General features: G+C 40.7%; 1 protein-coding gene across 1 annotated transcript in view; it reads left to right on the top strand.

The window, feature by feature from the left end:
• Adamts17 (ADAM metallopeptidase with thrombospondin type 1 motif 17) overlaps positions 1–25,610 on the top strand; it is a 344,255-nt gene that overhangs the window by 272,859 nt on the left and 45,786 nt on the right. Inside the window, 2 exon segments of the mRNA XM_015493124.2 lie at positions 421–580; positions 3,012–3,147. Of these exon segments, the coding sequence (XP_015348610.2) occupies positions 421–580; positions 3,012–3,147 (296 nt within the window).

Genomic DNA, 25,610 nt, shown 5'->3' with positions numbered 1-25,610 from the left:
ACCACCATGCCTGACACAGTGCTCATTTTTAAAGAAATAGAGTAATCCTCTGTGTTTAGATGTCTTTCTAGGTGAATGCAGTGTATGTGTATCTTTCATGTGTGCAAGGACAGCATTGTAGAAACATGGGCAAACATGGGCTTTGCTCTGAATGGACCAGCTCTCTGGGAATAGTGCCACAAAGAATCTATAGACTTGTTCAGCCCCAAAATCCTCATGTACACAGGTCCCCTATGATGATGTGCATTTGCCCCACGCCCTGAGGAATCCAAGGTTGAGATAAAGGAGCACCCCCTAGATTGAACCTGTTTTCTACCCCTTGAAGAGAAACAGCTTCAAGGTGGCCTGGTTTGCACACTTGGAAACTTTGTGGGCTCCTGGTCCATTTCAACATGGCCTTTTATTTTGCCATTGACCCAGGTGCTGTTATTTCATGACCAGAATTATGGAATTCATTACGAATATACCATTCCTGTAAACTACACCGCTGAAAATCAAAGTGAACCAGCAAAGCCACAGGACGCTTTGTTCATCTGGACCCACAGCGGCTGGGAAGGGTGCAGCGTGCAGTGTGGAGGAGGTGAGGGCCGGGCAGTGGGCTGGTGGGGTGTGCAGTTGTGCTGAATGAAGAAGTAGTGGACCCAGGGGCCTCTGCAGCCAGCACTCAGAGCATGGGGAGGTCCCTGCATTTCCATAGGAACTTACCCAAGTCCCACCAAGAACTGTCTGCAGAACACTTGAGCAGGGCCTTCTCAGTGCCCATACATTAGTGTATGGAGAATGCTCCTTTCCCTGTGGCATGGACCTAGGAGTAGAGATTAGGCCAGTGCATGGCTGCATTACAGGTATGACAGGTTGACCCTGTGAATGAACAGGATAGACCTTCAACTATTATCACCTGGTGGAAGGGCACCAGACAACATCTCTGCCTGCTCCCAGATACCCTTTGCTTTTTGCCTCAGTAACCCCACTACAGAACGAACCCCTACAGGTTGGGTAAAACATTCTGAGCTGACTGCACAGCTTCTCATCCTACCTCAGCAAATGACTTGCCTCTCAACACCTAAATTTCTTCACCTCTAGAGATGATTGCCCCTCTCATCCATTATGGATACTTCAGGATGAGCCAGTGACTGTCCTGCTCCAAGAATTGATTTGAGCAAAAGGCATTTTGTTTATTACTGGGTCCTCTAGAAGAAGCAGTAGGAAGCTCTTCTGAACTCTCAGCCAGCAGCCCCTTTGTACACTGTAGTTTACCACAGGGTCATGAGAGATGGGACACAGGATTGGTGGGTTCTAATGGGCATAGATTTAGGATAGAAAGTTAACCAGGACTCTGGGTGGCAGTCATGGCAGGGTAGAACCCAGGTATAGCCTCACCTATCTCCATGCTGAATGGCTACTGACTGCTAAGATACCCTTGATCAGAAACCCATTGTGTAGAGGATTGTTTACCATCTAAGTACTTCATCCATTTTTCTTGGGTAGGAAATTAAGCCACAGCATTTAGATTAAGCCCATAAGATACTGCCAGCATCAACTGTGATTTCCTTTCTATGCATCTTGGGTAACTTCCCAGTTTGTTCTCAGCCTCCTCCTCAAGCAGCCCATGGCAATTGGTATAGCCTTGGGGGTCCACCATGAGCTCTGTGGTCCTCCTACTTTGCATCTCTCCCCAAGAACCCCCTTTTCCCTCAGGACTTCAGCCGCTGCTCTTCCAACCTCCAAATCCAGCAGCCAACACCTATACCTTTGACTGCAACCAGACCTTTCCTCCTGGGTGGCTCACTGCACACTAAACTCCACCCAGATGGAACAGTGATCGAGCTCCTGCTGGGCCAGGAGACCTGTTCTGTCACCATCACTCCTGGCTTGATGGTAATTCCTTTATGACACTGATGACTTCCAGTTGCCTACAGTTGTCAGACCTGGTGCCAAACCTGAAAGCTGGCCAGAGGAGCTCTGAGCTTTCATAGTCACACAAGGCTGCAGTTGTGGGCAGTGGGAACCCACAGAGAAACTCAGGACTCCATAATATTTATTTCATTCCTTCATGACAAATTTCCCCAAAAGACATCCTGCAAGGAATCTGTGATCCAAAGAGTTGTACTTGGCTCCCTATTAATCTTTTATTGTCACTCTTCCCAAATAATAAGGATGACAGCAATATAGCATATGAAGTGTTAACCTCCTGCCATGTTCCATTCTAGTACCTTATTTGTATTAATTCACTCTAATAGCACTGAGGCACCCCAAGGCATCAGGAGGTTAGGTGAAGCAGCCCACTGGAGGAACTCAAGACACAGAAGCATGGCAGCCAACTTCTGATCCCATATCTACTATGACACTATTCCTGACAGAGCCAGGACTTAAACCTGCACAGCCTGGCTCCAGAGCCACCCCTCTAACTGCCAATCATTCAGTCTCCATGACAAAGTTGTACCACACAATGTTTAGGGTGCTTTGGGAATACCCAAGGAAGGCTAATGGGTTTACAAAACTACCAAGGAACACATGATGCACAAGTGTACAAGTTGTCTAAGTGGACAAGTACAGATCAGCCCTGGAATGCCTGCCAGGGGATGCAAGTCTGCGTGTCTTTCATACCAGCCACCCTGGTCAGCACATCAAATGATTGGCAGTCTTTGATGGAAATGAAAGACACAAATCAAAACTTTGGCTTCAGTGTATTAAGAATTTTCCAAGGACACCGCTGATCTGGGGTGTTGCTGCTTTCTGATCTTGTTCTGGCCTCTCCTGTCCCACACTGCCCCTGCCACATGTCTTATACACCTCAACCCTTAGATGACAGTTCTCTCTCTCTCTCTCTCTCTCTCTCTCTCTCTCTCTCTCACACACACACACACACACACACACAACCAATATGACACCATTTTAAAGGACACAGTGATCAATAATTGCCCCCAAACACTCCTCTGTACATATGAATGAATGGCCTCTCCAGGTGTTTGCAGCCATAACCTCTCTCACCCCTATGGTTTGGTTTCCAGGGGAACGCAGAACCATCGTGTCATGCACACGAATAGTTAATAAGACCACGACTCTGGTGAATGACAGTGACTGCCCTCAAGCCAGCCGCCCTGAGCCCCAGGTCCGAAGGTGCAATACACACCCATGCCAGTCACGGTAAGGAGCTCTGTCCTTAGCTTAGCCCCATAGGATCTGGGGCAGCAGCAGTGCACACGGTGGGGCAGGGGGAGCGTGAGTCACACCTAATACACTTAATGCTGGTAATGCTGGACTCTGCCATGTTCTATTAGTTAATTCTGTTGCTGAGTGGTTTCTGTTTGTTCAAAATGATAGTGTATTACTTTACAACAGGAACATGTTCTGAAAAGTGCATCATTAGGTGGTTTCCTTATGCAAATATCATGGTGTGTTCCTTCACAAACCTCAGTGACTCAGCCTCCTACACACTACACATATGTACAGCCTGCTGCTCCTCAGTCATGTGAACAAAGCAACATGAGGGTAAATTGAGAGCTAGAGAAGAAGATGTAGTAAACACAAGCTGTGTGAGGCTGCTGCTGGAGCAACGAGGCATTCCATCTTAGAGAAGGCAGATGATTTTATAAGGAATCTATCCCAAAATAACAATAAGTATGGTATGTGAAATACACAAAGGAGTAACAAGGCATTTATTCTCATTAACGAGCACTATACACTGTACACATTGCATGTTTGTGCTTTTATGTGATTGGCAGCACAGTAGGTTGCTTCCACCAGCATCACCGCAAACATCTGAGTTGTCCATTTTGCTACAGCATCACAGCAGCTACAACGTCACTGGGTGATAGGAATTTTTCGGTGCCGTTATCATCTTACATGACCAAGACATCGTACTTCTGGTCTACCATTGACCAAAATGTTATATAGTGCATGACTGTACTAAATTTCTGCCTACCAAATCAGAACTTTCATGGAAATGTGCAACCCTAGCTGGAAGAAGCTTATAAGAAACTACTGATAATATCTCAGAGGGAAAAAATAGCCATTGCTACACATTTTCAAGTAGTAACCATTGACTCCCCCTAAATTACTTTGTCTTGGAGGACAAGGAAATAAATGTTAGAGTCTGAGTGGCCAGGAGGGAGCGTGCACACTGGTAAATGTCTGCGTTTGGCCCGTTCCAGTGAAATTTCTGCCAGTGAGTGCAGATCTTGGTGTGTGTTGTTTCCATCCCAGCCCAGCTTTCATGGCCTTGTGACTCACATGCTCTGGAGTGAGCTCCTGGGTTGTTAGAATATGAACTGTGTGAAATCAGTTCTGCCTCTGTCCTTGCAGTGATTTTACTGGAGCATGCATGGTACCATGTTACATTGACCATTGTTATCTCTTGGCCTCTCAATCTTCTCTGAGGTGAGGTGAATGTTTTTTGGTTTGTGGTTCTGTGGATCATGTTAAGGTATGCCTACCTTTTCTAACTAGACTGGGCTTTTGCTATGGCAGTTTTTCAGGTTTCTTAAGCTCAGTTTGTGTTTCTTGCCTTATGCAGGAGTTTCACAAAGCATTTGGCTTTTGCACCAAGCCCCCTTTGCTTTGTCAAACTCTTAAATGTATTTGAGTGAGAGACAGAATATGGGAGGGAGAACAAATTCAGGCTTGTTACATTGATTTAATATGCTCCTTGGAAAATTAAGAATGAAAATCCATCCCAATGCTGAAGGCCTTAAGGAAGTGCTCGCTGCAAAAAGGAATCCTGTTGGGTGTCTTGGGTATTGGCAGCCTTTCCTCAAACCTATCAGTCAGTCAATCACACAGTCACAAACATGTGGCACCAAAGAAGAAAGGACTTGCCATTGTACAGGCTTTCTCATGTGTCATGAGAGATACATGATGTGGGTCCCATACTTGGAGCCTCCCCTTCACTCAAAGTGGACCCACAGCACCTCCAAAGAACTCCAAAGAAAAAGGGTTAAAAGCCAAAAACTCAAGGATTCTGCATCCTTTAAAAATGGAGAAGATTCTATGGGAACAACTCATACTGGACTTTTTTCATTGCCTAATTGTTCAGCTACTCAGCATCCAGCCTAGCTCTTAGCACACATTACACCTCCTGTGTACTATTCGTCCATTCAACGTGGATTTATCTAGCACCTTCCCAATCACCAGGCACTCTCCTTGGCACCAAGGTGGTAAGGTCAAGGTTTTCTCCCTGGCCACCGCTCTCTCTTCTATCCCACCCACTTCTAGTCTCATCCTGACTATGAAGTCATGGGAAGTGGATTCAAAGAATGAGTGGAATTTCTATAACCAGAGGAGAAAATGAAATTGATAAAAGACATGACAGCACCTGGAATTTGCCTTAGATCCTAGAAAAAGAAATGCCTAGTGTCTCCTCTAAGCTGGTTTTGTTTGTCAGATTGTTTGTTTTCATTTATTCTGAACCATCTGACCCTTTATTGTTACTTAAAGAGGACCAGAGGACACACGAAAGTGAATCATCATGAGTTTTTATTGTTTGGCTAAAGAAATATGTTTGACAAGAACTCAAAAAATTAGACAATAAGATAACAAATAACCCAATCAACAAATGGGCCAAGGACCTGAACAGACACTTCTCAGAGGAGGACATACAGTCAATCAACAAGTACATGAAAAAATGCTCACCATCTCTAGCAGTCAGAGAAATGCAAATCAAAACCACCCTAAGATACCATCTCACTCCAGTAAGATTGGCAGCCATTATGAAGTCAAACAACAAGTGCTGGCGAGGATGTGGGGAAAAGGGTACACTTGTACATTGCTGGTGGGACTGCAAATTGGTGCAACCAATTTGGAAAGCAGTATGGAGATTCCTGGGAAAGCTGGGAATGGAGCCACCATTTGACCCAGCTATTCCCCTTCTCGGTCTATTCCCTAAAGACCTAAAAAGAGCATGCCACAGGGACACTGCTACATCGATGTTCATAGCAGCACATTTCACAATAGCAAGACTGTGGAACCAACCTAGATGCCCTTCAATAGACTAATGGATAAAAAAAATGTGGCATTTATACACAGTGGAGTATTACTCTGCATTAAAAAATGACAAAATCATAGAATTTGCAGGGAAATGGATGGCATTAGAGCAGATTATGCTAAGTGAAGCTAGCCAATCCCTAAAAAACAAATGCCAAATGTCTTCTTTGATATAAGGAGAGTAACTAAGAACAGAGTAGGGACGAAGAGCATGAGAAGAAGATTAACATTAAACAGGGATGAGAGGTGGGAGGGAAAGGGAGAGAGAAGGGAAATTGCATGGAAATGGAAGGAGACCCTCAGGGTTATACAAAATTACATACAAGAGGAAGTGAGGGGAAAGGGAAAAATAATACAAGGGGGAGAAATGAATGACAGTAGAGGGGGTAGAGAGAGAAGAGGAGAGGGGAGGGGAGGGGGGATAGTAGAGGATAGGAAAGGCAGCAGAATACAACAGACACTAGTATGGCAATATGTAAATCAGTGGATGTGTAACTGATGTGAATCTGTATACGGGGTAAAAATGGGAGTTCATAACCCACTTGAATCAAAGTGTGAAATATGATATATCAAGAACTATGTAATGTTTTGAACAACCAACAATAAAAAATTTTAAAAAAATATGTTTGACAATAGATTTCAGAATTCTTGCAAATCCTATACAAAGAACTCAAAAAATATCACACACACACACACACACACACAAAGAAAAATCCAATCAATAAATAAGCAAAGGAACTAGACAGACATTTCTTAAAAGAAAAAATATGGTCAACAAATCTATGAAAAAATGTTCAACATCCCTAGCAATTAGAGAAATGCAAATTAAAACTACAGAGATTTCACCTCCGGTCAGAATGGCAAGAACCAAGAATTCGAACAATAAATGCTGGTGAGGTTGTGGGAAGAAAGGAACACTTGTACACTGCTGATGAAACTGCTGCAAACTAGCACAACCACTCTGGAAAACAGTATGAATGTTCCTCAGAAAACTAAGAATGGAGCACCATCTGATCCAGCTATCGCACTCCTCAGTATATATCCAAAGGAGTTAAAATCAGCAAACTATAGTGACATGGCCACATCAATGTTTATAGCAGCACAATTCACAATAGCTAAACTATGCAACCAACCTAGATACCACCAAGAGATAAATGGATAAAGAAATTGTGGCAGATATACACAATGGAGTATTAGCCACAAAGAAGAATGACTTTATGACATTTGCTAGTAAATGGAAGGATCTGGAGACTATCATGCTAAGTGAAATAATCTAAACCCTAAAAACCAAAGGTTGAATGTTTTCCTCTGATATGTGGATGCCAACCCACAATTGGGGGGGTGGAGGGATGCTCAGTGGATTATACAAAGGGGAGTGAAGGGAAGGGGGTTGGATATGATTAGGAAAGACAGTGGAATTAATCAGGCATAACATTCCTATGTTCATATATGAATATACCACAATGAGTCTTACCATCATGTACGTCCACAAGACTGGGATCCTAATTAGAATAAGTTATATTTCATGCTTGTATAAATATATCAAAATAGATTCCACTGTCATGTATAACTCAAAAGAACAAATTAAAAAAGAAAAAGAAAAAATTTCTTGCAAATCCTAAAGGTTATATACGTACACCAGGTACAGTGTTGCACACCCATAGTCCCAGGGACTCAGGAGACTGAGGCAGGAGGATTGAAAGTTTGAAACCAGCTGGGGATATAATTTAGTTGGCAGAGTGCTTGCCTCGCATGCACATGGCCCTGGGTTCAATTCCCCAGCACCACAAAAAAAAAAAAGAAGAAGAAGAAAAGTTTGAAATCAGCCTGGGCAACTTAGTGAAACCATGTCACAAAAAAAAACCTATGCATACACATACTTATTTGTGTATACACACACACACACACACACACACATACTAGATACAGCTATTCAGCCTCTGAATATGTACTCTGTAAATGTATTTGGACAATAACATTTGAATTATTGCAGAGCAGGATCTAGTAGTTGTCATGAGTCTTTCACAAGAACCTGTAGTTAATGGACCTGTGCTTGTGCACAAAGACAAGTGGAGAGGTTCCACTTTGGAAATGAGTGCTAGAAAAAGGGAAGGCAATTTAACACATAAGTAAAACCCCTGTGTAAAGTGGGTGGGACTTGGAGGTGTGTAGAGTCTGCAGAAAAAGTGTCCGTTTCAGAGGGGGTGGGTGTGATTGGAGGACACCCCTGTAGCCTGGAAGAGCCCAAGAACCCAGTGCATGAACTTTTCTAATGAAGGCAAGATGCTGTTGAACCTGGCAGAGTGAGAGAGCCTTTCTATATTATTGTTACTCTTTGACCTTTAAAACAACAGTGATGTTTGTCTTTTTTCCTTGTATTTTCCTTTATTTCTCCTGATCACTCTTTAATTTTCTTCCACCCTCTTTTTCCATTGAGTTCCCCGCAGTTTCCTTTGCCTTCCCAACTGCACACCATTAGCACCTCTTTATTCTAATCCTGTGCCTAGCTCTGTGGATACTTCTCCTGAACCCTGCCGTAACCATATGGAATCTGGAATCTGACACGCAGGGCAGATGGCCTCTCTCCAGCATCTTGCACACCAACACAAACACGTCGGCAAACCCAGCCCCTACATTGGCAGGAGAGGCAGAAATCACAGATCAGCTCAGCTGTTATGACTGTGGCCGGCAGCCTTCACCTTGCTGACCACAGTCTGCAGGGAAGAGGCCCCCTGTCATATGCATCCAAAGAGCCTTGCTGTGTGCCAGACCCTGGAGACCCAGCCCCAGCTAGTCCTGGAGCGAGGAAGCAGGGGCTACAGTGAAGTGTGCTCTCCTCGGAGCACTGAGCTCATGCTTTACCAGATTTAACATTTTTGCAGTCTTTGTGAGCTTATTAGCCACTTGAGAAGCCATTCCAAGTTATTAGATATTTCCCTACAGTATTTATGATTTGAACTTCTTCCCAGGCAGTACATACTGTACTGTACATTGAATTAGGGTGATTCAGAAAAGAACATTCAACAACTTACTGGCAATTGAATTGAATAGTCATCTGCGAGGAAGTGCATTTGGTTTTTAAATCTGTCCTCCTTGCTCAATTATCTTAACCCAGCTGGCCTTGTTTTGGGTTAAAATTGAATGGAATACCTCATTTTCTTATTAAAGCATGTTCCATGTATGCACATGCATGCACACGTATGCAGAGAGGGGATTTGGAGGCTGTGACTTAAGAATAAATCCTGGATCTTTAGCTACAGATATGATTGAAAAGATGTCATTGTTTAGTCGTTTTCTTGCTATTAGAAACTTAAATTTTTTACTTCCTGTTTTCTTCTAAAATAAAATGAGTAAATCTAATTGTGAATCACCACTGGTTCTATTGGTCCACTCCATGCCTTGGTGGTGGTGTGTGAGTGGTGAGGAGAAACTTAGTCGTTGGATCTGGAACTCTTTTCTAACATTATCCAAATCCAAGGATCTTACTTGGGCTTAAATAGTAAAGTTTTGAAGCCCTTCCTTACTTATCTACATTCAGAAGCAAAGCAAGATGGAAGAAGAGAAAGCATTTTCTGAATTCTTCTGACTATCCCAATGTCCCTCCCTTTGGCTATTACAGAAGACGAGCAAACTCCCAGAAACCAAGTTCACAGGAACCTGTGTTATTTCTGTCAGGAAATGCTTCTCATGGACTCCGCAACTCATCAAAAGAGGGTCTTCTCTCTTCCTGACTTTCCTGAGTAATAAAATGTAAAGACCATCACGCACTTGATATTTCTATTTCACTTTTTATGTAATACTATAGGAAAAGAAAAATAAAGGGAAAAGTTGGAATTCAATCTGAGGTATACTTAAAGAACAAAAGCAATAAGAACAATAATTTGTAAAACCTGCCTTTGATTACTACTAACCCTGGCTTTGGGACCACCACCTCAGAGTGAGCCCCAGTTTAGAAGGTACTAACTCAAGGATGTGTTTTTGTTTTGTTTTGTTATTATACCCAAAAAAAAGCATGTTACTATATTGAATTTCTTCTTATTTTGTTACAAAGTGATCCATCAGAAATGAAGGGAAAACCTATTCCCCAGGCTCTGGAAAAAAATGTAAGAGATAATAGAAGAAATGGCTCTATTAGGAGAGTGACAGCAGAAGGATTCCTAACCTGAAAAATTGCTGGAGAAGTTTCAGAAATGAGCTTAGATGCACTAAACTGCACCCCAGAACACTCTTCCCCATGAGATCTAATGAAGGTTTTTGTTTGGGGAGTTTTTCTGTTGTTGTTGTTGTTTTGGTTTGGGGTTTTTGACGGAGTTTTGTGCTGGCAAACTCTTACAGGGATGAAGAGTCCACAGTTAGTTAAAGATCATTCTTTTCTCCCTAAAAGTACATATTTATATACAGATATATTAAAGTATGGGGAAAGAGGTAGCATGCAAAAAGAAGCCACAATAGGAAAACATGAGTGTTATGCTCATAACAAACAAAATAGTTTTTTTAAAAACATGCTACTAGAGATACATTTATAATGAGAATAGAATAAAGGAGACATGACAGTTATAAAACATGTACACCTTGACACAAGCCCTAAAATAAAGAGAGCAAAAACTGAAATAAATGAAGGGAGAAGGCAAAATTTTAATAGTAGAGACTTCAACATCCCCCTTTCAACAATAGATTGGAAAAACCTAGGTAAAAGATTAACCAGAAAACCAAAGACTTGAACAATGTTATAAACCAGGTTTAATAGACAGCTGTACAACAGCCTGCCTACCAACAGAATATACATTCTTCCCAAATTTATATGAAACATTCTTCAGGATAGAACATATGCTGGGCATTTATTTAGACAAACCTAACAAATCTAAAAGCATTGAAATAATACAAAATATATTCTCTGACCGCAAGGGAATGAAATTAGAAATCAATAAAAGAAAGATAGTTGGAGAATTCACAAATATGTGGAAATTAAACAACGTACTTTCTCAATAATTCATGGGTAAAAGAGAAATCACAAGGCAAACTAAAAGATATTTGAGATGAATGAAAATGAAAGGCACACTATTCCAAAACTTAGGGTGTGCTGCTAAAGCAGCCTTTAAGGCAAAATTCATAGCTTCAAACACTTATATTAAAAAACAAATATTTAAAATCAATAGATCTAAGACTCTGAAAAAGAAAACCCAGAATGTAAAGCAAGCAGAAGAAAGAAGTAATAAACATTAGAGCAGAAATTAATGATATAGGGAACAGAAAAACAGTAGGCATTCTACTGTCATGTATAACTAATTAAAACAAATAAAAAAAACTTTTAAAAATTACCAACTTCAAAAAAAAATTATAAGTTGACCATATGAAGAAATGAACATGATTTTAAAAATTCAGCTAGATTGGCCAAGAAAATAAAAAGACTCAAGTTACTAAAATGAGAAAGAAAAGAGGGGGCATTATTATATACAGAAATAAAAAGGATGGGGAATAAACACTATGAACAACTGTAAGCTACAAGAAATTGATATACTCCTAGAAAGATACAAATAAACACAACTGAATAACCTAGAGCTTCATGCTTAACTGTGAGAGGCTGAATGTTTTCCTTCAACAGTTAAGAACAAGACACAACATCTGCTCTTACTACTTACACTCAACATCATGTGGAAGTGCCAGGACATTTCCCCAAGAAAATGAAATAAAAGGCATCCAGACTGGAGGGGAAGAAAGAAAACCATATGTGTGCAAATGACATGGTTTTGTATTTGGAAAATCCTGAGGAATCTACTAATGAAATTATTAGAACTAATGAATAAGTTTTGTGAGGTTATAGGATATAAAGATCAGTAAACAAAAATCAGGGCTTGGGGTCTCGATGGAAGAATGCTTGCCTAGCAGGCACAAAACCCTGGGTTCAATCCCCAATACCAAAAACAAACGACAACAAAGTTAATCCGTTTCTATGTAATGGCAATGAACAAAGTGAAAATGACAACATTTTATTTACTAGAGTATTAAAACGAATAATACTTAGGAATAAACTTAATTAAAGAATTTCAAAACTCCTACTCTAAAAACTACTATCATTTTCATGAATTGGAAGACTTGTTAAGATAGCAGAACTAAATTACCCTATGTGCATATATGATTAGCCAACCGGTATAACTCTATATCATGAATAACTAGAAGAATGAGAAGTTATACTCATACCTATGTATGAGGTGTCAAAATGCATTCTACTGTCCTATATAACTAATTAGAACAAATTAAAAAATTTTTTAAAGATAGCAGTACTAAAATACCTTTTGCCTAAAATAAAGTGAAATGTCATTGAGAGTCCAGAGATAAAGTCCTCACATATACTTTCAGTTGATTTTCAACAAAGCTATCAAGAACATTCAATAAAAATATTGTCTTTTCAGCAAATGGTACTGGGACAACTAGATATCCACATGCAAAGTTGGATACCTGTCTTGACACCATGTACAAAAATTTACTCAAAAATTAATCAAAGCTCTAAAGATCTAAATGTATAAAACTCAGAAGAGAACAGGCAAAATCTTCATGACTTGGATTAAGCAATGGTTTCTTAGATATGATAGCAAAAGTACAAGCAACCAAAGACAAGATAGATATATTAGAATGCATCAAAATCTAAAACTTGTACTTCAAAGGACACTATCAAGAAAATGTAAAGATAACTGAAGAGAGGGAGAAAGTTTTCAAATCATAAATCTGATGAGAGACTTAAATCTATAATATGTAAAGAACTACTACAAATCAATAATAAAATGACACATAACCCAATTAAAAACTGGGCAAAGAATCCAAACAGGCATTTCTCCAAAGAAGATATGCAGATGTCTAGCAAGCACATGAACGGATGCTCAGCATCATCAGTCACCAGGGAAATGCAAATTAAAACTATAAAGGAGATACAACTTCACAACCTCTAGAATGGCCTTAATCAAAAAGGCAGATAATAAGTATTATTGAGAATGTGGAGAAATCAGAACCTTTATACATTGACGTGAGAATATTAAATGGTACACCACTTTGTAAACAGCCTGGAAGTTCTTTTTTAAAAAAAAAAAAAAAAAACCCTTAATTTTACTTATTTATTTATTTATTTTTATGTGGTGCTGAGAATTGAGCCCAGTGCCTCACATGTGCTAGGCAAGCACACTACCACTGAGCCGCATCCCAGCCCCCCAGCAGTTCCTTTTAAAGTTATACTTGGAGTTTGCTATTCAATCCTACAATTTTACTCCTATACATAAACCCACAAGCAATGAATATAAGTCCACATGAGAATTTGCACCCATTTATTCATAGCATCATTTTTTATAATAGCCAGGGGGTAGAAATGTGAACGTTCAACCATTGAAGAAAAGGCAAATTGTGATATATCACAGTGGAATATTATTTGGTCATAAAATGCTACAACATGGGTGAATCTAAAAAATCTTGCTAAGTGAAAGAAACTAGTCACAAAAGGTCACACATAAAATTCCATTTAGATGAAATATGTAGAACAGGCAAACCCACAGAGATGGAAAATAGATTGGTGGGTGCCTAGGGCTGAGGAGGTGGGGGAGATAGAGAATTTAGGGTTGATAACTCAAGGATATGAGATTTCTTTTTTGGCATAACAAAGATATTCCAGTTTATAGTTTAAAAATCATTGAGTTATATACTTCAAATGCCTGAATTGTGGCATATGAGTTTTATCTCTATAACACAGTTTAAAAATCTCAAAAAATGTATATTTATTATTGCAGCCTTTTGAGGCTCCCAGGGGATTGCTGAGTTAATAGGCTGGCAGGCTGACCCAATCCCCAGAGCCCAGTCTCCAGAGCCTAGGGTATCTCAGAACTCAGGGGGAGTTCAAGACAATCAGAAACGTGGGTTTGAAGGTGCTCAGTGTCCCCTCTTGAGCAATCATCAGTGAATCTTATTTTAATGGCTGTTCTTACCATACCTAGGCTATCTATCTATCTCATCCTCTCCCATTATAAGATATTGATACAAGTTGAGCATCCGTAATCTAAATATCCAAAATCCAGAATGTTCCAAAATCTGGAAACTTTTTGAGTGTTGATGTGACACCTCAAGTGGAAAATTCCACACCTGACCTCGTGTGACAGATTGCAGTCAAAATACAGATGCACTAAAAATGTTGTATAAAATTACTTTTAGGTGATGTATGTGAGTTATATATGAAACACAGTGAATTTCATGTTAAGACTTGGGTCCCATCTCCAAGATATCTCATTATGTGTGTGCTGCAGATATTTCAAAGTCTGAAAAATCCAAAATCCAAACCTTTTCTGGTTCCAAACATATTAGGTAAGGAATACTTTATCCATACTAACAATGGTATGTAAGGCAATGTCTTCATTCCAAGTCCATCCACGGTGTCCCTTTCCTCCAGAGGGTTCAAGGTACTCTTGAAGTAAGGTTGTACATCCTGTCTCCGAGTGGCAGGTACTTCCTCAACCACAGACTATAAGTCTTGCAAGACTACCACCAGCCAGCCAGCTAGCTAGGGTGCCTTATGTACGCACTGAATCTGGGCACAGCAGCACCTCCCACAGTGTGGCCTACATCAAATTAAAGGAAGAAAGGATGCTATGGTCACATTAGGTAAGGAAGTTCTGTCTAGAGTTCCATGGAATTCAACACCCTGTGATCTAAATGCTCACTAGGGGAGCAGAAGGAAGAGTAAATGGGGTTCGCTCATTCATCCAGGGGACCCCTTTTTTCAGCTATCATTCCTGATCAAGTTACAGTGTAGGAACTGGATTCTGCATGTACTTTGGATGTGCCACTGGATGCTGTCACTCACAAAATTGTGCTTTTTCCTACGAGAATTCTGATCTTGGAAACTAACCTTCCTGAAGTTTCTGCAGATAAAGGGTGGTCCTGGAAATAGGCTTGAGGGACCATCATCCTGCAAAGGATATTGCTAGGGATGACCCCACACTACCACTAAAAAAGTAAATTCAATCAGCTTCTTCCTCCTATTGAATAGGCAGTGGTATATAATGGGAGGTAAGGTGACCATCCATTAAGCTAATGGCATGGCTGCCAATGAAACTCTTGTCCCCACCTGCTCTGAAGCCATGGCTGTAGCATAGAAATGCAAGGAGGTAACCCAGACACCAGTCTCTAAAGCACATTGAACCTTTCTTTTGGTGAAGCAAGATGATGTGCTCAGAAACCTGTGTCTCCACACACCTGTCATGCTAGTGACTTGAGAGGCTAAGGCAGGAGGATCTCAAGTGTGAGGCCAGCATGAGCAACTTAGCAAGACCCTGTCTCAAAATAAAAAGGGCTGGGGGTATAGCTTAGTAGTAGAGTGCCCCTGGGTTCAACCCCCGGTACCACAAATGAAAAAAAAAAAAAAAGTGGCTTGGGTGGGGGGGACCCTGTGCCTCAAGGACATTTGATCCCAGGTGATGGAAATTGATGTCAAAATGTACCAAAAAGGAAAAGGGCATACAGAAAGAATATGGAGGCGCTCCTGAAATTGAGGAAACACTGAATGCAGTGTTTCAGGGCCAGCTGCAACACACAGGCCCTGCAGGGCTCCACAGGCATGCTGCATATGCTCCTGGGGCATCTTGGTTCCTATGAGGTCTGATAAATCTGGCTTGGGTCACGTGCCCTCCCGCAGACCAGCAACCAGGGGTGTGGTATATCACCCAAAGGAAAAACCAGATGTTCTTGTCAAAAGAAGGGAGAATACTAGATAGGCAAAAACAACAGAAAGGCCCCACACAGAGACATAGTTGTGATCACCCCACTAGTAAGAAATGAAGACTGCCCAGCTGACCTGTCCAGCTAGAATGAGAGCAGCAAGTCTGTTAGCAGGAGGGCTACTGAACTGGAAAATTCCTGTGTATGGTAAGAAAGGCAGCCCGCCCGGAATGTTACTCTTGGATGGGAATTTTCAACCTCAGCAGCTGTATGATTCTCAAAGCATGAGAGTTTTTTTTCCAAACTCTTCATAACTGGGTGTGGTACAACCTGCTAGCAAACCCAGTCTTCTCCAGGGTTATTTTAACCCCCAGATTGCACCCCCAGATTGCAAAGTCCGGTTCCTATACTGTAACTTGATCAGGTATGATAGCTGAAAAAAGGGGTCCCCTGGATGCATGAGCAAACCCCATTTACTCATCCTCTGCTCCCCTAGTGAGAATTTAGTTTGTTCCTATTAAAAAAGAGAGAGAGATTTTTTTTTCCATTTGCAAATGATTTGTTGTGAAAGTAGAGAATCTTAAAACTCTGAAGTTGTGTTCTTGATAAGATGTCAATTATGGAGGTGGCAGAAATCCAAAGTCCATTGGAGTGAGCCAGGCCATCCCTGCTCATGGCAGTAAGGAGAGTAGGAAGGGAGTGACTGTGAGCCTGCTTGTGGGTTAGGTGACCCCACAACCCCTCGGGGAAATCAGTGTATTCACTTCATTTTAAAAATGAAGAATTCAACATGCTTAGTCATTAAGTAAGTTCTGTAAACTTACCCTGGTAGCAAAGAGAACTCAAACCCAAGTTTTCTTACTTTAAATCTTACATATTTTCTGTTACTCAGCCTCACTTTAAAAACAGTACAACCTGCTTCTACAGCATGAAAAGGAGCTTTTTATTTTATTTGTATTTATTTTTTTTACCAAGAGATTTAAAAGTAGGTCAAGATGAGACAGTAGACAGTGCTGTAGTGGCCTATATGTCAGGGGAAAATCAGGAAAAGCTGTGGTGGCTTTCTTCTCTGGAAGTTAAACATGCAGCCAGAGGTTACAAGCAGTAAAATGAATTGTTTGCATCATGACTGTCCCCCAGAAGCCCATGTACTGAAGCTTTGGTCCCCAGCCTGTGGCACTGTTGGGCCTAGTGGGAAGGAATCAGGTTACTGGGGGTGTGCCCTGGAAGTGGATATGGGGACCCCTACTCATTCCTATGTTTCTCTTTGCTTCCTGGTTGCTATGAGGTGAGCAGCTTCCTCCACCATAGACTCCCACCATGATGTGCTGCTTCACCATAGGCCTGGAGGCAGTGGGGCCAACCAACCATGCGCTGCAACCTTTGCAGTTGTGGGCAAGAATAAGTTATCCCATAATTTCTCATAGTAACAGAAAGTTCTAGAGCAAGTTCTCAGTATGCTAGAGTCGGTTCATTTTCAGGCTGGTTCTTACTGTTATCTGGACCCATGCTGGAAAATAAACTCAAACTCAGAGCCTGAGCCATCCAAAACAAGGGTCTCAAATAAAAAGGTAGTTTTTTCCAGGAGTCTTGGGATGGAGGCAGGATAGAGGCTTTCAGGATTGCTATCTTTTAAACTCCATGAGAACTGCACTCTCTTCCCATGATTAGATGACCCTAGGCTCAGAGGGACTGGGAGGGATCCCCAGACTCTCACTCAGACCCCAAGTAAGCAACAAGATACATCACTTATCACTCCCAGGGACAATAGAAGAAAGAGATGTTATCTGTGGCCCCAGTCTGAGGTTTTCTGGGTAAGGAACTTAGCCTGCCCATTCAGGGGTCAAACCCATAGCCTGTGACACCTCCACCGCATCCTCTGTGGCCAAATGAACTCACCTGGGTCAGGTAAAACATATGAGCAGGCCATCTTCATCAGTGCTGTGTAGTCTGTGTGACAGATTTATTCTTCTCCTTGACATTCTCTTTCACTTATCTTCCCCACAAGGGCAGGGACCTTAGTAATGCTCTATTCATTTAGCAGATTTTTATCAGTCACTTTTTGTTGAGCCAAGTGGTCACGGAGTAAATGCTCTACCAATATGGAAACTCCTGGGTGTGTTACTTTCTTTCCAGTGCTTAGGAAATTTCAGCAAGTAATTTACAGATGAGTGGGTTATTTAATATTGGTGGAAAAAAGTACTTCACTTATCTCAGAATTCCTCATCTCTATGGTTAGCAACATCGTATTGAAAATGAGGTTTTCTTTCAGCAGTTCAAGAATTTACCCATTGCCTGAATGATGCTCTCTTGTCAGATGAGTAGAAACCAGAGGCTGGTTTGGGACCCTGGTCTGTAAATCTTCTATGCCCACTTGGTATAGCCTATGGTGGACTATACCCATGGTCCACCTTGACCTTGATCATCACCATCCCCGACCCCTTCTACCAGGTATTCTCATTCCTCTCTCTCAGCATCAGTTTCTGCAGAAATCCCTTAATCCTTCCTTTACCTGGTCATGCTTTCCTGTGGCCTTTGTTTTAAGTAGATATGTTTTAAACTTGGGAACAGAAAACAAGTTCAGTAAATCCCCATCATGTAGAGGCACCAAGACATTCAATTTGTTAAGCTCAGTGGCTAACCATAGAGGGGCAGCCTCACCTGTGGGTTATTGAGAGCATGGCCTCAAGTCCCCCCTCATTGCTCGCTACACACAAACCCCTGGGCAAACTACCAGATCTCTCCATCTGTAAAACTGCAAAATTAGAACCTCTCTCATAGAAGTCTTGAGAAGATTAAGTGAAGTAATGCCTATAAATTCCTTCATCCCAAGTAAGCACTTGGTGAATGTTAGCCAAAACCATCATCACTGCCCCGCTGCAAAACTATATTAATGATAAACATCAGCCAGCTGTTGGACCCCAGCATTTTATGAGTTATCCATCATTTCTCAAGACACTTCATATACATACATGTGTGTGTGTGCGCACACACATTTTTTAATACAGTTATAACTACATAATTTAAATAGCCCATGCTGGTATTTTCCAGGTAATAAAATATTGAGGAAAGTCCTAGCGTTTGCTAACATTTCCTTTTTGTCAGAACAAGTTCATATAATTTATATGCATTTCAGGGTAAATTGAAACAGCAGAAAAATCTCGAGCGGTTCATTTCCAACCTCATGAATTTTTCTGAGCACCATACTTGTGAAACTCAGATAATGTTATCAGCAGGATCGGAGTAAGTCTAAGGAAGGAAAAGGGATTATGAAACAGTTTCAGCATCACTCAAAGGTTGGGTTACAGACTCAGGGCGTGACATGAGGCTTCACAAACGTGTCGTGCACGGGTGGCTTGTTACAAGCCCGGCTGAGGTGATGGTGGGAAGTGAAAATAATGAGGTTGTGCTTGACGTGGGTGGGTATAAAATGCTGCACCCGCCAGCACTTCTCTGCTGACTTGGATTTGGATTTAAATACCACTGAAGGAAAGAGTCTGGTCACATAGAAATAGATGGTTTCCAAGAGAAATTCCTCATAGCATTGGGAGTAGAAATCAGCATGGTGGAGGTAATGAATATGCGCACAGCTCAGTAGTGTTTTCTCCTCCATGACTCTTAATTCATTTCCTGGGAAGACAGTGTTCCCTGGTCAGTGGGAGAGTGCCACAGTCTGGCTGGGCACACAATCACGAGCCACCACACAGCTTGTAGATTCAAACGGCAACTCTTTATTCCCAACTCACACCAGCCGTCTACAATCACGTTCTGGGGAAATCCACGTTCTCTGCCCAAATCCACCTCCACTGGGCTTCTATCTCCAAAATATACTGTCTAAATCCCATGAGAACTCAAGGGGAACTCAGGCAGCAGGATACGCCCTATTCCCAGCAGGAATAATCTTAAACCTTAAACCTGGAACCTAAACCGGGAACGCCCTAAACCCGATTATCTTAAACCGGGAACACCCTAATCCGCCTTGGTCCTTGAGCAAGGTCACCTACATTCAATGTCACTGCAACATGGGGTACGCTGGCAAGGAAATTGTCATACCTACTTGGCTAATGGCTCCCAGCAGGAGAGGGCCTTGTACTAATTCTTGAGAAAAGGGAAGGAAAATATTTGAATTCCACCTGCCCAGTGAATAGTCAAGAGGGAAAAAAAGGGGATGTGAGAGGCAGCGATCCCAGAGATCTCATCAGAAACAAGACATGGGCCTCGGTGATTGTATGCACCATGGTTCTACTTCCTCAGTATTCCCTGGAGGGGCTTATTACCTGACAAATTGCTGGGCCCCATGCAGAGGAAATGAAAGGAAGCAATAAATCAGTTTTCTGATTAGATTATACATATCTTGAGTAAGACCTGAAGATTTGCATTTCTAACCAGTTCTTTCATGGTGCTAATGATGTTGGTCCAGGAACCACAGCAAGAAATACTTGTCATTCGTGATGACAAAAGTTACTAGAAACTTTAACTTAAGAAGTGTGGTAAGAGGGGAGGGGAGGGGAGAGGNGAGAGAGGAGGGGAGGGGAGGGGAGAGGTGGGGAGGGGGGAGGGTGGAGGATGGGAAAGGCAGCGGAGCACAACAGACACTAGTATGGCAATTTGTAAATCAATGGATGTGTAACTGATGTGATTCTGCAATCTGTGTATGGGGTGAAGGTGGGAGTTCATAACCCACTTGAATCAAAGTGTGGAATATGATATGTCAAGAAATTTGTAATGTTTTGAACAACCCACAATAAAAAATTAAAAAATAAAAAAAATTAAAAAAAATAAAGAAGTGTGGTAAGAATGACCAAACTTGATAGATTGGCTCCTGAGGCTTGAACCAGAGGGCAGAAGCAAAATCCTCCAGTAGAAAGAGTTTGGGGCTAATCTAGAGGAGAAAGCAGTTATCTTACCTTCTGAGGCTGGAAGACCCAGAGCCCAGGCCACCAAAGGCTAAAAGCACTGGGCCAGAGACTAACCAAGTTGAGGATACAGGCTTGAAGGAGACTGTGTAACAGAAGCTTATGTAGCAGAAGCTCTGATGACTGGAGATGGGGAAGGACAGATAGGCAGCTGGATGTCCCAGTTTATAGAGAATGTGCTCCCTGCTTGATTTTCTCTCAAAAGGTAGAAGATGCATGAAAGGGCCATTACTATGACTTTAATCCTTATAAACCAGGAAGATTCCTGACAAAAACCTGAGAAGCAGTGACTTAGTACATTTTTCTGCAGTTTGCCACAGTCAGGAAACGCAAGGGTATATTTAGATCCCTATGTATTAAGAAAACAAAATCATAAGGGTCAGAGTAGAGTCCACTGTGATCTCATAGTTAAAGATGGTCAGTCAATATAGCTCAGCATACAGGAGAAAATTTGGAAGATTCAATTCTTTTTTTCCTATTTATTGATACATTATAATTATACATATAACAGTGGGATTTGTTATAATATATTCATATATGCACATAATACAGTATAATTTGATCAGTTTCATTCCCCAGTATCTCTCATTTCCCTCCCCTTGATCCCCTTCTTCTATTCTACTGGTCTCCCTTCTATTTTTTTTAAGTTGTTATAATTAGTTATACATAATAGTAGAATGCATTTTGACACATTGAACACAAATGAAGCCCAATTTCTCATTCCTCAGGCTGTACATGGTGCAGAGTCACACCAGTAGTGTAATCATACAGATATACAGGGTAATAATGTCTCTCATTCTACCATCCTTCCCATCCCCACAGCCCTACCCCTCCCATCACTTCCCTCTGCACAATCCAAAGTTCCTTCATTCTTCTCTACTGCAACCCCCACTTCCCCCACACTATGGATCAGCATCTGGCTATCAGAGAAAACATTTGGCCTTTGTGTTTTGGGGGATTGGCTTATTTCACTTAGCATGATGTTCTCTAGTTGCATCCGCTTGCCTGCAAATGCCATGATTTCATTTTTCTTTAATGCTGGGTAATATTCCATTGTGTAAATGCACCACATTTTCTTTATTCATTCATCTGTTGCAGGGCATCTAGTTTGGTTCCACAGTTTAGCGATTGTGAATTGAGCTGCTATAAACATTGATGTGGCTGTGTCACTGTGATATTCTGATTTTAAGTCATTTGGGTATAATCCAAGGAGTGGGATAGCTGGGTCAAATGATGGTTCCATTCTAAGTTTTCTGAGGAATCTCCACACTGCTTTCCATATTGGCTACACCAATTTGCAGTCCCACCAGCAGTGTATGTGTGTACCTTTTTCCCCACATCCTTGCCAACACTTATTGTTGTTTGTATGCATAATAGCTGCTATTTTGTTTGGAGTGAAGTGAAATCTTAGAGTAGTTTTGATTTGCATTTCTCTAATTGCTAGACATGATGAACATATTTCTGTAGGCTTGTTGATCAATTGTGTTTCTTCTATGAAGTGTCTATTCAGTTCCTTAGCCCATTTATTGATTGGGTGGTGGTGGTGGTTGTTGTCATTGTTATTATTATTGGTGTTAAGTTTTTTGAGTTCTTTATAGTTCCTAGAAGTCAATGCTTTATCGGAGGTACATTTTCTTCCAATATGTAGGCTCTCTTGGAAGATTCAGTTCTGATTCTATAATCATGTACAGACCCAACCAACATAAGAAAGGAGACATATGTGGGACCCAGGGCTACACTGGTGAGCTCTGAATGAGCCAGATGTGAAAGGCTAAGAGCATCATGTGGCCACAACAAGTAGAAAACAGTTTGGATCCTTAGCAAGTGGTTCAAACAAAACAGGCAGAATTCTACAAGCTAACCCTTGTTTAAAAGGGTTCAATAAAGGGAGGTTTTTGTTCACCTTTGAAGTAAGAAAAATTGGGAAGAATAAGTTCATTAAGGCTAAAACTGACAATGAACAAATTGTTGCTCTAACCTGCTGCTACTATTCAACAAGAAGAATGAGGGGAAAATATGGAAAGTAGATGAAAACAAACAAAGGGCATGGGGTCCCAAGAAAGAGGAGGAGAAGGCTGGGCATGAGCCCCAAGAAGCAGCAGCAGCATGTGTCAAGGTTAAAAAGCAAGGACCATGACAGGTTCTCATCCTACCTCCACAGCTGCCACTGGGGAACTTGGGCAGACCATGCTCCATCTCTGTAAGGCTGGGGACAGTGACAGCACCTACCTCATAGGGTTGGCATGAGAATACTAGAGTTAATTTAAAAAGTAAATTGCTTAGGACAATTTGTAGCATGCTGCAAGTGCTAAATTGTTCATATATATGGTCCCTGTTATCACTGAAATTTTTTAGAAGTATCCAAAACCCCATTCCAGGATGAGATCTAATCCAAGATGTTACAGATGTTACATCCAAAGTTCTACATGTTTATTCTGAGAACAAATAACACAAGAAGCAAAGAGCCAGGAGTCTGATCAGTGGGCTTCAATTTCTCAAAGAAATCAATGTGTGGGTTGCAGGAAAGCAGCCTCCTCAGACCATTAACCCTGGCACAACTACAAGATGAATTGGCAAGTTAGACAGTTTACATACATTTTAGGAAAGAAGGTTGCTTTGATGCCCCAAGTGTGGGAGGACCCAGTAAAACACTTGTTATGATCTAACAAGTGTTATTGGGTGGTATGGTGGGTCAGGTCAGCAGAACACTCAGTAAGACTTCTGTAATATCACAGTAGATGAAACAAGAGAAACAGGGTTATGAGCCATCACTGTGGGAGCTATTAGCTGTCCTTACAGAATAACAGACTAGGGGAGAGGTGGGGTGGGGAGGGGCAGGGCAGAGAGAGAAATGGAATTTTATATATAGCTAAACTGTCCTACAAGTATCAAGGCTTTAAATAAACAGCTTTAAACATGCAGGAGCTCAGCCCTTCTTAAGGAATACTACAGCAAGAATCAGCAAAGTTCCTCAGTAAATGGTAGATGTTAAATATTTTAAGCTCTATAGCTATGTGGTCTATTGTAACTACTCAAAGCTTTCATTGTATCACAAGAGCAACTGTAGATAATGTACAGTGAGTCCTTCATATCCATCAGTTCCACATTCATTGATTCAACTAACTTTAGATCAAAAGTATTTTTTTAATCTAGAAAGTTCCTAAAAGAAAAACTTGAATGTGCTGTGTGCCAAGCACTATACTGATTCCATGCTAATGAATTGATATGCAAGGAAACCCTGTGTAGCTTCATTACCACTCTTCAGATCCTCAGTTTATCTCACACACTGATTTGTTTGAGCATGACTTGCCTTACATCTCATTCATGTACTATGTAGTTAGGCCCACAATGGCCTAAACATGTATAGACTTTTATTCTTATCATTTTTTTCTTAAATTATACAATATAACAACTATTTACATTATATCAGGTATTATAAGTAATTTAGAGATTATATAGAATATATAGGAGGATATGCATATAAATACTATGCCATTTTATATAAGGGACCTGAGTATCCATACACTTGAAAAGTGTATGGATACTCAGGTCCCTTATATAAAATGAGGTCCTGGAACCTGTCTGTCACAGATACCAAGGGTTAGGTTTATAAGCAAATCATCAAGACAATGTTCCAATAAAACTTTATTTACATAACCAGGTGGGATTTGATCCTGAGGCCATAGTTTGACAAGCCTTGTATTTTAGGTCATTCTGTATCCAAGAAATGACTGGGGATACATTGTTAAAAGGGCTAATCTTGAACATTTTAATATGTTTAATTGTAGACCTAAGGCTAAAAAGCAAAGTTGGAGATGATGTTATATATTTTGACAAAATGAAAATAGTACAACTAAAAATGTACAGAGAGTAGAATAAAAGAATAGAAAGAAAAGAGGAAATAGCAGAGGAGCAGAATAAAATTATTGTGTTGACAGTGGGATCAAGAGATATCATTAAACACTGATAAACAAGGTAGTAAACGATTAGGAAAGAGGGGACAAAGGGAAATTTAGAGAGGTTTGAGTACTTTCCCACCTCCCAACTCTTATTCACCCTATTTTCCTTACCCATAATGCCTGCACCTATATTTTCTACCTGTACATATTAGAGCCACAACATGATACCACTGCACACCCACCAGACCATTTAAAATGGGGGAAATGATACTGAGTATTGACAAGGACACGGAGCAATTTGAATGTTCATCCATTGCTAGTGCTCATGTAAACTGGCATCACCACTTTGGAAACTTGTTTGACTAAATGTATAAATTCTCATGATCCAGAAATTCTGTTATTCAAGTGCTCATCCACAAAGCAATGTAATCTAGGCATACAGCAGAATATTGCAGCAGCAAGAATGAACCAGTACTCTACAAAACATGAGTCAGTCTCACAAATACAATGTTGAGTGAAAGAGTCTAGAGAAAAAAGATAGGAGTGCATGATGAATGATTTTGTTTGTATGAAGTTCAAAAATGTAAAGCAAATCTCTGGTGATAGAAGTCAGAATTGTTGGGGGAAGTTTGTAACTGGGAGTCTGAAGAGGTCTTCTGAGGAGATGATGATGTTCTTGACCTGAGTTGTAGTTACATGCCTTGCCTTGCTTTGTGAAAATTTGTTGAACTACACACTTAAATTTTACTTGTACTAATCAAAATTTGGTAAGAAAAACAAAAATAAAAACCTTTCATTGCCAAAAAACACCTAGCAAAGAAATAATATCATAGAAATATAGCAAATACAGCAAAATATAAAAAGTAGCTGAGACCAAATATTTGGATAGAACTTAACTCCCTAATTAAAAGAAAGAGATTTTTCAAGTTGGCTGCCAAAACAAGATCCAATTCTGTGTTATATGCAAGAAACGCACCTAAAAGAAACTAGCTCAGAAAAACTAAAAATGAAGAGATGTATCAAGGTATAGCAGACAAATGAAGATAATAAACATTTTAAAACAATAAATGAAAACAATATGAGAAATTAAAATAACAATATTATTGGTTATAAATAATAATGA

The sequence above is a fragment of the Marmota marmota genome, unplaced genomic scaffold, assembly GCF_001458135.2.
Source record: "Marmota marmota marmota unplaced genomic scaffold, marMar, whole genome shotgun sequence".
Classification (NCBI taxonomy): Eukaryota; Metazoa; Chordata; class Mammalia; order Rodentia; family Sciuridae; genus Marmota; species Marmota marmota.
Note: the sequence above shows the minus strand (reverse complement) of the source record. Positions and strands in the feature narration are given on the sequence as shown.